Consider the following 14,557-nt stretch of genomic DNA (forward strand, 5'->3'; position numbering starts at 1 on the left):
TTAAGTGACTGAAAAATGTCTGGAAATATGAAGAGATACCGCAGACACCGCAGTGGCACATTGCGTTAGATGTGATTTTGATTTTTACCATCATGCAAAATAAAGATGGCGCCGCCCATGTGTAGCCGAAACCTCTTGACTGTTATTGTTTATCATAGTTTTAGGTAATTATATTGACCTTACTGTGAATTACAAACGCTCCAACATGTCAGATACGTGGAGTGACATCCAGGCCGTGAAGAGTAAGCAGAGCAGTTTGAGGGAAAAGCTCATGCAAAGAAGAAGAGAGCGAGAAGGGCTTCTCAAACAGATTTCTGGGGCACCTGCGTCAAACTCTTCTACTCTTCCTACGTCAGGTTCGTTCATTTGTACCAGTCAAGGTTCTAAGTATGCGTCTTAAAAAGAACAAACTGAAACTGAAGCAGTGACCTTCCTGTTTGTTTGCTAGTCTCTCTCAAAATGAAATGGTCTCAGAATTTGTCGGTCTGTCTGCCTGTCTCTCTCTCTCTCTCTCTCTCTCTCTCTCTCTCTCTGTGTGTGTGTGTGTGTGTGTGTGTGTGTGTGTGTTATTGATGCAATATTATCTGAAATGGACAAATACATTGGCAAATAACTGTAAGTTATGTTTTACTTTTCAGATCCAACCAAAGGAACAGTTGCCACTTCTACACCTACTCTGACATCACAAAGTCCTGCTGTGACGCCAGCGTCTGCTACGACCCCAAAAGTTGTGGAAAAAACTAAACTTGAGCCAGAAGTGGAAAGACAGGTGTTACTCAGTTTGCAAGATGTAGGGCTTAACCTGCCTGTAGAGTCTGTGGTCCTTTGCTCATCAGTGGAGAAAGCTCTTGAGAAAGAAGTGGCACTTTCGTCTTTGGATGATTTGTTGGAGAAATTTGCCACTCAGCAGTTGATAAGGTAAATATATTGGATAATAATTGCATTATTTAAAAAGTAATTTATACTGTTGATGGGACATTCTACATTCTTAAATTTTTATTAGTTATTTCTGGGATTTTTTTTTTTTTTGCAGTTTGATTCAAGTGAAAAAAACATGTTAAAGTATTTTAAAACTTAATGTTTATTTAACATATTTTCATTTTTTATAATGAAAAAAAAAATTTCCATGTCAATTGTCTTTTTACAGATTTACTAAGGGTATGTGCACCACAATTTATATAAAAATATGTACTTTTTAATAGTGTGCAATATTTTGTTTTGCTTTCTAGTTGAAATTATTGAATTCTTAAAAAATGCAAACGATGCGTGCATTCAGTGTTTGAGTGATATATTTAATTGTGTTCTTTCCACTGGACAGTTCCTGGAATCGTGGTCGGTTGCCATCATTTTTCCTTTGCATAAAAAAGGTAGCACGAATGATCCAAACAACTTCAGAGGCATATCATTACTAAGTGTTGTTGGCAAGGTGTTTACTAAATTATTAAGTAATAGATTAAATACCTGGGCAACTCAGGAGGATATTATCAGTGAATGCCAGGCTGGCTTTAGGAAAGGGTATTGCACTCAGGACCAAATATTTTCACTACAAGCAATGATACAAAAATACTTGTCGAAAAAGGGAGGCAGATTTTACTGTATGTTTGTTGACTTTCAAAAGGCTTTTGATTGTGTGGATCACCAGTACCTCTGGTTTAAAATGTGTGCAAACGGTATCCATGGCAATATGCTCAGTGTTCTTAAGTCTATGTATGCACAGTTGCAAGCTTGTATAAGGCTACCAAACACATCAAGCTACACGTCATTGTTCTCATGTAGTGTTGGTACCAGACAAGGATGCATGGTCAGCCCGTTTTTGTTTTGCTTATTCATAACTGACCTCATTTATCTTTATGAAGAATTCTCCTGCCAAGGTATTTATATAAATCAGGAGTTCATGAACATTACCTCGCTTTTATATGCAGATGACTTAGCAAACTGTGCTGATACTGTGCGAAATCTGCAAAGACTCTCAGATTACTTAGCGTTGTTCTGTAAACGCTGGAAAATGAATGTGAATCTTGATAAAACCAAGGTAATAGTTTTCAGAAATGGTGGTTACCTTAGACATAACGAGAAGTGGTTTTTTGACAGCGTGGAGTTAGAGACTGTATCGCATTATAAGTATTTGGGTGTTATGTTTACTCCAAAGCTGTCTTGGTCCAAAGCAAAACAAACTTTAGCAACTCAAGCAAAGAAATCTATGGCAAGATGTTTCAGGTTATTTAAAAATGTGGGATCTTTGCCCCACGTCTTATGTTTTAAGATATTTGATTCAATGATAAAACCCATACTTACATATGGAGCAGAAATATGGGGTTATGAAATATCCGAATCAATAGAGAATGTTCAAGTTAAGTTTTGTAAAAGATTATTGATGGTATCGGATAATGCAAGCACACAAGCAGTTCTTGGGGAATGTGGTCGTTACCCTCTATACATAGATTATCATGTCAAATGTATTAAGTATTGGTTCAAGCTTTTGTGTATGGACGACGGTAGGCTACCGAAATCATGTTACAAGTTACTGTTTGATTTAGATAGTAGTGGGAGGAAAACATGGGCGAGTGACATCAAGCATCTTTTATATTCATATGGATTTGGAGTAGTATGGGAAAACCAAGGATGTGGAAATGTGGCACTTTTTATAGAACAGTTTAGACAACGATTAATGGATATAAGCAGGCAGAATTGGTATTCCTCAGTGCGCGAATCAGGCAAGCTAAGGACCTACAGCTCATTTAAACTAGATTTGGTATTTGAGGAATACTTATCTTTTGTGTCCATAGCAGAGCATAGAAGAGCCTACTGCAAGTTCAGAATATCAAATCACAATTTACAGGTTGAGAAGGGTCGGTATGCCAGTGTAGATGGGGAAAATAGAGTATGTGCTGCATGCCTTTCTGATGGCATAACAATTATTGAGAATGAGGAACACGTGTTAATTTCATGTAGTTTATATAACGGTCTGAGGGAACGCTATATTCCCGAGATTACAACATTGTCACTAGCGACTGCTCTGTCATCACATAATGTTGACTTTATAAAAAGACTTGCTGCCTTCATATATCATGCAGAGAAATTAAGAGATGTTCTTTTAGATAAGTAATTAGTGTCATTTATGATATATATCCCTGTGTAGTCAGCTCAGTATTATAAATAGAACTCAATTTATGTACTCTTGGCCTGCAGGCCTGAAATACAGTGAAATAAACAGATTGAAACTGAAATTATTCTACTTTATGATATTTACAGTGATCACTTTGTTTTGTTTGTTTCATTACAGCATAAAGAGACAAGATGCTTCGACTGGCAAAGAAAAAGTTATCGTGGAATCCGTAGATCTTGCAAAGGTATAACATAAATTTAGCAAAACTGTAGTTATGCAAACGACTTCAACATTACAAAGGGAAGAATATGGTAACTACTTTCTGTAAAGTAGCTCTAGTTTTGTTGTGTGTCTATTTCTTTAAAATTTTATTTAAATACAGCTTACTTTTATTTGATCTTTAACTTACCTTTAAATTTATTTTTGTTTATGTTGTAACAATTTCTGGTATTATGGCCAATGCTGAAAATTGTTTTTGTGTGATTGTTCAAAGTGCGTTAAAAGCTTTGGTCTGTTTCTTCATCCTGTTATTTCTCTCAAATCAAGAGGAATCCTTGACAGTATTATACAGAATATTCAGTTGAAAGCTGCTTAACAAATGACATTTTCTTAACAGCTAGGGGCCTTCTCTGCTGCAGCAGATATTCACCCATCTGGGAAGAAGAGAAAAAGAGAGTAAGTGTTGGATTATAGTTGTAATTTGTTATGTATTCTATTTTCTAATGAATGATGTAATCAAGGCACAGATATTTATCAATACTGGAATAAACATGTTGAGAAGTGCCAGAGAGATTTTTCATGGTTTCTTGTGTAAACATTCTGATACTTGTGGCAATGAGTCAGTCATATGGTCAAGTTCATTTGATAAAAAGTAAAAAAAAGTCAAAATGATAATTGATATTTGAAAATCATCCAACCATTTCTGAACATTTTGCTTTGAACAAGATATCAAATTTTAGTAATTTAGAGAACAAGGAGCCGAGGTCGTCCAAGCAGAGCAAGGGAGAGGGAGTCAAAGATGGCGGCATTGAGGTGAGCATACAGGACTTAATACAGAAACTAAGAATGAAACGGAATAATATTTAATTTAGTTATATTAAAGTGTATTTGAAATGAGGTCATTATATTTGGAATTGGCTTTATCACAAGGCTTAGCACAGCAATGAGATCAAAAGTATTTGTATTTATATTCTTTAAGTACTTATTAGTGCATGTGTTGACCATATTTATGTAAGACTATTTGATGATCTTGTTTGTTTTAGAGTCTTCTATCTATGCAATCTGCAAAAGAAAGAGAAAATAAAAAGATGAATGAAGAGATATTGGAACTTCTAACAAAGCCAACTGCTAAGGTAAGAGATAAGATATTAACGCTGGGTTATTCTTCAGTTAATCTTCAAAATGAAAGAAAAAAAAATGACACAGGTCACCTCATGGGGGTGGGGGCTAAGGAGGGGTTAGCTTTGTAAAAAGAACTGAATCCTTTGTCCTAAAATGGTCTACTCTGTATATAAAAGGTCAAATGTATAACTCTTTATATACATACATATATTCGTTTTTTATATAGGTTAACTTTTATCTTGAAATATCTCAGTAATTTGATCAGACATTTGATCATATAGTAAGTTGCATTTCAAATTGTTTGGTATTATATTTGTCTAGGAACAGTCCCTGGTGGAGAAGTTCAAGTCACAAGGAGGTAAGAAAAAGTACCTGAAGAAAAGTACAGAAGACTCCATCAGTTTTTCATATTTTTTTTTATCAGTATGCAATATATGATATTGGTCTGAATTTCTCAATTAACACTAAATTATACATGGACTATTTGTTTTAGTGCAATATTTGTTTTAGTTTTATGTTTCAATTATAATATAAACAATTAAATGATAGTTTTGTTTTGTTTGTTTTATCACAGTATAAGGAGGCAAGGAAAAGAGTGTGTCTTTTAAGTCGTATTGAAGTGTCATAGATATTAAAACATGGAAACAACATGTTTATTTGAATAAAATAAATTCACAAATTTCCTTGCATGTCATTGTTTATCTTAAAATTTGTAACTTAGTGGTGGATCTGATTTCTCTACAAATTGGACCAGATCCTGCTCAAATATTCAGTAAATTATGAAGACGGTAAAAGTTAATTTCACACTCTATGCCTGAGGACAACACAAAATATAGATACAGCTGTATTTTTCTCCTAGTGGTGGTGCAGGAGTTTTGTCAGTATGGGACGAAGGAGGAGTGTGGAAGGCTCTCCAGGGAACCCTGCAAGAAGTTACATTTTAGAAAAATAATCCACAAGCATACAGATGGTGAGTGTTTTTAATGCAGACTTTTCAAACCACAGGTCTCCCAAACAGCCTACAAGTCTAGTGTGAATCAAAATTGACTAGAGTGGAAATGTAATACACTAATACTGGAAGTGAATCCCCCAAAAACGTCTAAGATTTTCACTTCTGATTACACTGTATAGTTAATTTCATAAATGGATTATGCTTATGCTCATTATGTCCACTGTCATGTACAACTAGCAGTCATTTCTCAATATTTCAGAGTCTCTGGGTGATTGTTCCTTCCTGAATACCTGCTTTCATATGGAAACTTGTAAGGTAGTTAATGAGTGCTCCTATTTTAAATGATGTACTGTTGTAGTAGAATGTATGGGGAACCATTCTCCTTATATAGTATTTGTTTTTATTTTGTCAGTGAATAAAATTAATAAAATGCGGTCCTGAAAAGGTTTGGTTGTAATGAAAAAAAAAAGCAATAAAAATTCAAAGTGGAGAGACTAAGGGACTTTTCTCTTCCTTCTTTCGGCTGAGTGCTGTGTCTATTATAATACATTTCCAATCCTCCTACCCTTCAGTATGTTCACTATGAGATAGACTACCCAGAGGTCAAGACTGTGACTGAAGGGGACAAGACACTGGTCAAGAGTCCATTTGGTGATGCTATTAAGATGACACCACCACAGGTAATGCCACAAGGACGGGTAATTTGAACTATTGTTCAATATAATATAGTATATTATGGTACCAGACTAAGTGCTTTTATTAGTGGAGATAAGATCACACATTTACATATATCAATGAAACAGATCAACTTGAGGCAATATCAAACATTTTACATATATTTATAAAAAAGATCAACTTGAGAATAGAAAAAAAATCATTAATATTTCCCACTCTCCAGTGGGTGTGCTGTGACCTGCGGACCTTGGACATGACCATACTAGGCAAGTGTTCCGTCATCATGGCTGACCCCCCCTGGGACATCCACATGGAGCTGCCCTACGGTACCATGGCCGACGATGAGATGAGGAGTCTGCCAGTCAAGTGCCTGCAGGATGATGGCTACATGTTTCTGTGGGTCACTGGAAGGTGGGTTAACTTTAACTGGTCATTTTGTTGAATGATGATTTTACAGTGCTTAATATTTTGAACTTTAATTGTTTGGTGACCTTATATGGTCAAGCCACTACTGGCCAGTAATTATTGTAGACAGGGTTCAGTGACTAGAAAGAACAACCCTTTTGGCCAGGAAAAAGTTCAGCTCTGAATCAAAATTTGACCCATACTGGATTCTATGCCATTTTGAAGTTGGGCCAAAAAAGAACTTCCCCTCCCTTTTAGATACACACATGTATTGATGAAGTGCAGATGGTTTGTCTAAAGAACAGGCCTACCCAACTACCAGACTCGGCACCGAATGATCCCGAATTCACTGGTAGATCGGACCACACTACCCGTTTTCAAGGTGTGAGTCAGTACGCGTAGTTGGGTAGGCCTGAAGAAGCATAATCAGATGCTACAGGCTACAAGTTTCCCTTCTTAATAGGGGTGGGTCTAAAGCTATTTTCTGAGTCTTCCAAATTATCTTTGTTGATCCATCCTCCATTTTTGGCGGTCCTCCGACAGAAAAAATATGATACTCGTCAATTTCAACTTGAATATCTGACCGTCTTCCGGAAGACCCAGAAGACGGCCTAAATCTTCCCCTGTCCTAGGTACATGGAATCATTACCAAGTAAAATTCAGCTTTGTTCTTCCAGGGCCATGGAGCTGGGCAGGGAGTGCCTGCAGATATGGGGGTAAGGTGGGCTGCAGTGGGTTTGGGATATTGACTTAATTTAATTTAGTAGAATTTTATTGTAAAGTTGTGATTTAACTCAGTGGAACTGATAAAGGGGTAATAAGAGCAAGGAAAGTGTGTGAAAATGATGACCCATTTTGTTGCCAAATAAAACTAATCTAAAAATATATACATTTAGACATATTTTGAATTTGCTGTAAATTTGCAGATTAACTTAGTCTACCAGTAACACTATATATCAGTATCTTCCTTGAACTTTGGCTTTACCGAAATCATTGTTTTAAAAAAATTCCAAAATGCTTTTCCTATAACTGCATACCTAAGATTTAAATAGTATTATTGTAAAGTTGCTGTCAGTAAATATGAGCGAGTGATTTGTGACTCCATGTTATAGGTATGACCGAGTAGACGAGTTGATCTGGGTGAAGACCAATCAGCTTCAGCGTATCATCAGGACAGGCAGGACAGGCCATTGGTTGAATCATGGGAAGGAACATTGTTTGGTAGGCTGGAAGACAATTGAAAATAAAGTCATTGAGTGAAAATATGGAATAAACTGTTGTTTGTAAATTCTTTTGAAACTAACCCACAGCAAAAATTCTGAAAACTTTTCCGTGTAGCTATCAGGTGTTATGTTGGGCTGTAACACTCAGTTGACACTTTGTGACCTTTTAATTTGTTTGTAAAATATTGTGGGAGTAATATATTTTCTAAAAATAAATGTCAAGCTGAGATTGAGCCAAAGAAAACATTGGTAACTCTTCAAAATTCACAAAAAATTCATGAATATATGAGGCATTAATGATACAGTACAATTACTGCACACTGTTTATCTTTGTCACAAGGTTAAAAAATTATTGATTAATCAGTAATGCTATGTTTGATTAGAAGTTCTTATGATATTTTATTTCATATTTTAGATTGGTGTGAAGGGCAACCCCCAGGCCAACAGAGGCATGGACTGTGATGTTTTAGTGGCTGAGGTATAGTTCTCTTCTCTCTTAGCATCTTGAAATATGATTCTGCCTAAAATTAATATTGACATGTTGACAGACACTTTGCTGTGGCAAGTTAGAAACACACTTCACAGAATAGACCACTATATATTTATTTAGTCAGATTTATAATTTAATTAAATTTTCTATAATTGTATTTTTTGTCTGCTCTGACTACTTAAAATCATTCAAAACCTAACAACTTCCTTTAATTCACAAAAAATATTATTATTTGATAAAATGCCATATTTTAATATGCCATATGTTAATTGATTCTACAGGTGAGAGCCACCAGTCACAAACCTGATGAAATCTATGGCATCATTGAACGCCTGTCTCCAGGGACAAGAAAAGTGGAGTTATTTGGAAGGCCACACAATATACAGCCCAACTGGTCAGTTAAATATTAATAGGATGCTTGGGTTTTTGAAATATGATTTAACATTTTAGATGGAATATTTTACTTTTTTTATATGAAAGACACTTTCGCTGTATAGAAGTTATTTTCCCAAGATTATCTCACTTATTTGCCCAGTTGAAATAGAGAGACTCATTAAGGTGAAATATTTTTTTTACTGCTACTGTTATACAGTGATATTTGTTTTTGAGATTTATTTTTTTCAACCATCCTTTTTAAACATAATTAACTTAACCTTTTTACTTCATTTTATCTCATTTTCTTGTTACTGTTGGTTATATTTTTAATAGCCATTTATGAAAAACCTAAACATTGAATAAAATAGTGGTAAAATCAAAGATAATTTCTTTTAAAACTATTTTTGACGTGAAGGCCTGACTTTAGGATCCTTCATCAAAGGACTTTGTTCACGTAACTGACTCAAGAATTTTTTTCTTACTGTCTTCAAACACTGATCAACCTGATTATAACTTAATCATATATACATCGTTTTACAGCTCTGAATACCTGTAAAAATGTATGTTTGTTCTATTATTCCAGGATAACTCTAGGTAACCAGCTGGATGGTATCCGCCTTGTTGAACCAGACATTGTGAAGAGATACAAGAAAAGATACCCTGAGGGGTACAAGATGGGAGGAAACAACTCTTGATATCAACAGCACAACAACATTTGTGTCTTATTAGGTTTTTACATGTAAATGGTTATAGAGGACTGGAAAAATGGTGGTAAAGTTGAAGGCCGTTGAACTCGGTGGCATTTGTAAAGTTGATAACTGTTGACGTCAGTGACATTGCCAAATTTGAAGGTCTTTGATTTCAGTAACATAGGTGTTTTACCTCAGTGAAGTTGGAGTTGAAGGTCAGTTACCTATCTGGTGGTAGTTGATGAAACTAACATTGTAGTAAAGTGTCGTCTTTTCAGTGGAAAATAACCACGTTCTTCTAATGCGAGGGAAACAATTTAACTGAAAGCATTTAACACTGAGGTCATGCAGTGGAAACACTATGTTGACATAATATGTTAATGTGTTAGGAGTTGGATTACTCCTAAATAAAAGTAGAATACTTAATGAGTGTAAAGAGCATAATGTTACTTATAAGGTAGCATGTCAAGCACCCTGTAATGGAAGGGAGGATGCTGTGAAAGTGGTACATTTTATATACTAGATAGGCTCCTCTGCAGGCTAGAACTAAAATATAATTTTTATGAAATAAAAATGCAGTACACTTCAGTACAAGTGTTGTTTCTTTTCACTCATCATCTACACTTGAGTACACATGGCATAAGTGGGATGTTAAAGAGGGTCTTACAAGTTGTTATGCAGCCTTTGTGTAGGGGAATATGCAATGTTCAAGGTTTTTAATATATTTACAATGATAATGGTAACATTTTGACACTAATTTTTACCACAGATTTATGTTGCTGTAAATATATCACCATTAATGGTAATGCAGTTGTTAAGGCATTCAAGTTTTAATTTTAATGAGGTAGCAGTGTGCAGTTTCATTTTTATGACAATTTCTATTAAATACTTGTTTTATGTCAAAATGATTATAGATTCCTTTGGATGTATCTCAGTGCTTCTTGTCGCATCATTCTTTTATGTTTTTTAAAATAGTAACAGGACACACCTTCCAACACATATGTACGGACTTGATACCTATAATTAAACCATAATTAAAGCAAAAATGTATTAAACTAGAATAATTTTATTCAAACAAATGGTCATACACTACATTTTAATAAAGCCAGGACCCTGTTTTTATATAATCATCATTATTTTTACTATTGATAAATAAAATGAAAAAACAGATGTTTAAGGAAAATTTTGAAAGAAACATGGTAAAATGATAAAAGCTTTGAAGTGGTTTTAAAATCCGAGAACAGAGCAATAAAATTAAATGACGCTCAACGGAGGACATCAGAATATTCAGAGGACTCCTGTTATGCAAGTTAAAGAGCTGATTTCAATACATCTTTACCAAGTGGAATGTCTGAATGTTTTCAATTAGGGAAATATCCAGGATAGACAAAACACATTAAGTATAAGGCATAGACATTGACAAGACATTAATGAATGAAGTATGTGTGAACTTTTGGAATCTCAGTTAAAAAAATAAGTCATGATTTCGCCATAAATGCCAGTGAGTCCTTGGAACTCCTTCAGTAGTGTCTTGTGTACCGAGGTGTGATATTAATCTGTTTATAATTGATGCATCATAATCTATTCTAACTGTTAATTGTATACAAAATCGTGTAGTGTGGTGGATTACAAGTACATGGTAAATCGACCTTTTAGCTTTTTGAGCAACATTAAAAATCATTTTTTGACGTTTGTTGCACAATCCGCCATTTTTTACCCTGCCACAACATTAGTATCAATTTTAGAAAGACGAGAACAATTTTATTCAATTTCATTTAGTGTCGACAGTCAGATAAAATCAATGTTGCAAAACTTTCAATATCTGACAATCTTGGCGTGATATAAAATCGCTTGAGAAGCATTACCCAACACGGTGTGGCCAATGAATGCATGATAGGTAGACTGGTCGATGCACCAAAACTGTCCACGCAAGTCATGGCACCTGTCGACAGCTCTTTTGGCTGTCATCCAAGTTGATGAACAATTCAAACTAAGTAGAAAGACACTGTTTTTTTTCAAGAATCCCTTCAAGGGATGCCTTCCATATTTGGATCTCCAGAGGCAGTGATATATAATCATTTGATGTCTACTTCGGCCACTTCAGCTGCTATTTTAATTTTAAAAAGTTGATTTTCAATTCCAACTAAGTAAAAAGGAAACCGTTATTATTCCAAGAAGAATTAAAATGGATGTATTCCACATAAGGACCTCCTTAAGCAGTGATAAATAATCCACTAATGTCTACTACGGCATCTTCAGCTATTATTTTAATTTTAAAACGTTGATTTCCAATTCAAACTAAGTAAAAGGATCCTGTTATTATTCCAAGAAGAATTAAAATACATATCTATCACATAAGGACCTCCTTAAGCAGTTATAAATAACCCACCGTTGTCTACTACGGCCACTCCAGCCATTTTTTTAACTTTAAAAAGTTGATTTACAATTTAAACTAAGAAAAAGGAACCTGTTATTATTCTAAGAGGAATAAAAACGGATGTCTTCAACATAAAGACCCCCATAAGCAGTGGTAAATAGTTCACTGTTATCCACTAGGGTCACTTCAGCAGACTTTAGACATCGTGTCGGAAGAAGTTAAATATATTTTGCGCGTTGAACAGTAAGTAAAATAAATTTATCGTATAAAGTTGAACGTATGAGGTAAAGTAGAATGCAATTATCATGACTCCAAATCCAATTTTGATTTCAGAGTTAATTGCATCATTTTATAATGCCAATGTTTTGATAATTATAATTTACTGAAAGAACAATGTATATTTATTACGTGTAGATATTTGAGAGCAATACTTTGCCTGTGTGTACGTTTACAGAATTGTAAACTGGAAACGACCATTGATGAAGAACATTGGTTTCATTTTATATCACAAGGCAAGTCACGTGTAATAAGAAAAGTCTAAAAGCGTGGGTTTGTTTAAGCACAGCCTGGACTTTTAGAAAAACGATTACAAAGATAAAATCTAAGTTTGAAAACACATTTAAGATGAGAACTCTGTTTAAATGAAGCATTAAGGGTACTGTAAGAATTTTGGATCATCCAGATACCGAACATGTTTTTCCTGCATCTAATTGTTCAATAATGCACCTACATTCGTGCTGATTTAAAACAATAAAAACTACTCGATGATATTAAATATCAGCGTTCATATTTCTCGTTGCTATGTATAAGCATAAGCAGTTCAAAGCTTTTATTGTCAATTTAACGCCTTTCTATTTTGAGGTGAAATAATAATTGGTATTGGGCGTAACTTCATCCGTAAACAAGATTTCATCACGAAAATTCGCATAGTTTACCAATGGTCTATGGGCTTCAATCCCTTGCCGACATTTTGGTTTAAATGGTTTTGTTATAGAGTTATGAGCTCCTTATTACGGATTTACATTTAACAAAGGCATTAAATTGCATTATTAATAATAAAATCTGAACCGAGGCCTTTAAAAAATCGCTGGCAGGGTTTTGGAGTACTAAATGGTGTCATGAAATTGGCACTTAAACGCCATTTGTGGAGGCAAAGGAAAATTTGACACACCAAAGTTTTTATTTTTACCCCACAATTGCTATTATGACGTCACCCGTAACATGGTATTTGTATATGTTAATAAATTTAATCAAAGAACACAGAAGAGTTATCTGCTATCCAAAAGAATGTAAGTTAGTAAATAAGGAGCTTTTGGCAAAAACTTACAGTATCCTTAACCTTGAGAAGGGAAAATTATCCATGGCATTTTTCATAAAAAGGGATCGTGCCTTATATATACATATGGCATGCAACTTGATCAAAAAGTTTTTTTATGATGTGTCAGATGTGTCTAAACATATTAGTGTCATCGCTGTGCACTTTCAGTGTAACGATAAGTGGAAAACTATTTGACCTTTTGTCTTCCAACTTACAGAACTAATGTTAAGACAAAAAAAAAGGTTGAGTTCGACAATCAGATTGATCGAACCATTTTTCCAAGTTTGTCCGTTTTTTGCTTGCTTTTAGCATATTTTTTCCACCGTTTTACAAATAAAATGAAAATAGTTTTACTTTATGTCTGCAAATTTACAGAACTGATGGATGTTCATGAAATACAGGTTGAGTTTCAAAATCAGCATGATCAGACACTTTTTCCAAGACTTTTTACAGCATATTTTATCTATCGTTATTCAAATAACTGCTTGCTTAAAAACTTGCAGGATAGATTCATAGGACAAATGTTCAGCTCAATTTCGAAAATTATCTTGATCGGTTTATTTTTGATGAAGTTATGCCCATTTTGTATATAAGTGGTTTTTCTCAGATTCAATTCTTACGTACAAGTAACAAAAATCTGCATTATATTTTCTTTCAGGTTTCCAAATGTATCAAATGACAAGTACGGGCACTATGATCTTCGGTGGATCCCTTCTGTTAACGCTGATTGCTGTCGGTTCAGGGCAACCAGCAAGTAAGCATGGCCAAAAGTTCAAGTTACATAAACTAAGTATATTGTAACTCGTGGAATATTTCGATGTGCCATGGGCTATCTTCATCAGTCTCGTCGCGACACAGGCGCGGTTGTGTTGATCGCCCCTTCCCACCTTATTACTAGAAGATCATAGTACATATAAAGCGGTGCGTTTCTACCTTCATCTTTGTTTATATGTCTTCTTTTATCTCTCTGGCTCTCATTTTACTTTCTTTTTGGTAGTACCTTGCCACTTTTCCAGTCCATGATTTGTAATTTCCTTGTACTATATTATCCGTTATAGCTGTGTGGATTGTTTTCTTCGGATTTGTAAGTAATTTCTTCCTTCATTTAGTCTTTCAGTCACCCCCTGTGCTCTTTAACTCTGATGTTCACCTTTCTCTTCGACCTTCCAATATATCGATGGCCACAACTTTTATGCCACTGTTCTCTTGGTTGTGGAGTAATTTGCCCCCAAAATTGGAGCTGGTTTGTGGGTAAACTTAAAACTGCGCGTAGTGTCTCATGTACAAGCCAGTGACAAACGAATAAATAAATAAATAAATAAATAAATAAATAATACTGTTGATGCTGAAGATAGTAATAAACACACATGTAATAATAACAATACGACTACCGTGCATATTTTAATGTGTGTGTATAACTGTTTTTATCTAAATGTATTAACACTGTATACTAATAAAGGTTTATCCAGAAATTATATATATAAATATATTACTTCTAAAAATGTGGTCCCAACTTCAATCCAAAGTGCCTTTATTTACATTTAATAGCATGTCAACTGTGAACCGTTTTAAGAAGTGTTTTGTATTCCAAATGCAATTTTCTAAC

At 34.6% G+C, this 14,557-nt stretch overlaps 1 protein-coding gene across 1 annotated transcript; it reads left to right on the plus strand.

Moving 5' to 3' along the window:
• Positions 1 to 23: 23 nt before the first annotated feature.
• Positions 24 to 9,844, plus strand: LOC106169103 (N(6)-adenosine-methyltransferase catalytic subunit METTL3). Its single transcript, XM_013548458.2, has 16 exons — positions 24 to 356; positions 639 to 918; positions 3,284 to 3,350; positions 3,723 to 3,781; positions 4,066 to 4,138; positions 4,369 to 4,458; positions 4,769 to 4,805; positions 5,307 to 5,417; positions 5,659 to 5,714; positions 5,972 to 6,079; positions 6,298 to 6,485; positions 7,157 to 7,195; positions 7,592 to 7,700; positions 8,118 to 8,180; positions 8,474 to 8,586; positions 9,151 to 9,844. Exons 1-16 carry the CDS (start codon positions 206 to 208, stop codon positions 9,260 to 9,262), a joined length of 1,656 nt encoding a protein of 551 aa, XP_013403912.1. The 5' UTR covers positions 24 to 205; the 3' UTR covers positions 9,263 to 9,844.
• The last annotated feature ends 4,713 nt before the right edge of the window (positions 9,845 to 14,557 follow it).

The sequence above is a fragment of the Lingula anatina genome, chromosome 4, assembly GCF_051362555.1.
Source record: "Lingula anatina isolate TDL-2025a chromosome 4, LinAna3.0, whole genome shotgun sequence".
Lineage (NCBI taxonomy): Eukaryota > Metazoa > Brachiopoda > Lingulata > Lingulida > Lingulidae > Lingula > Lingula anatina.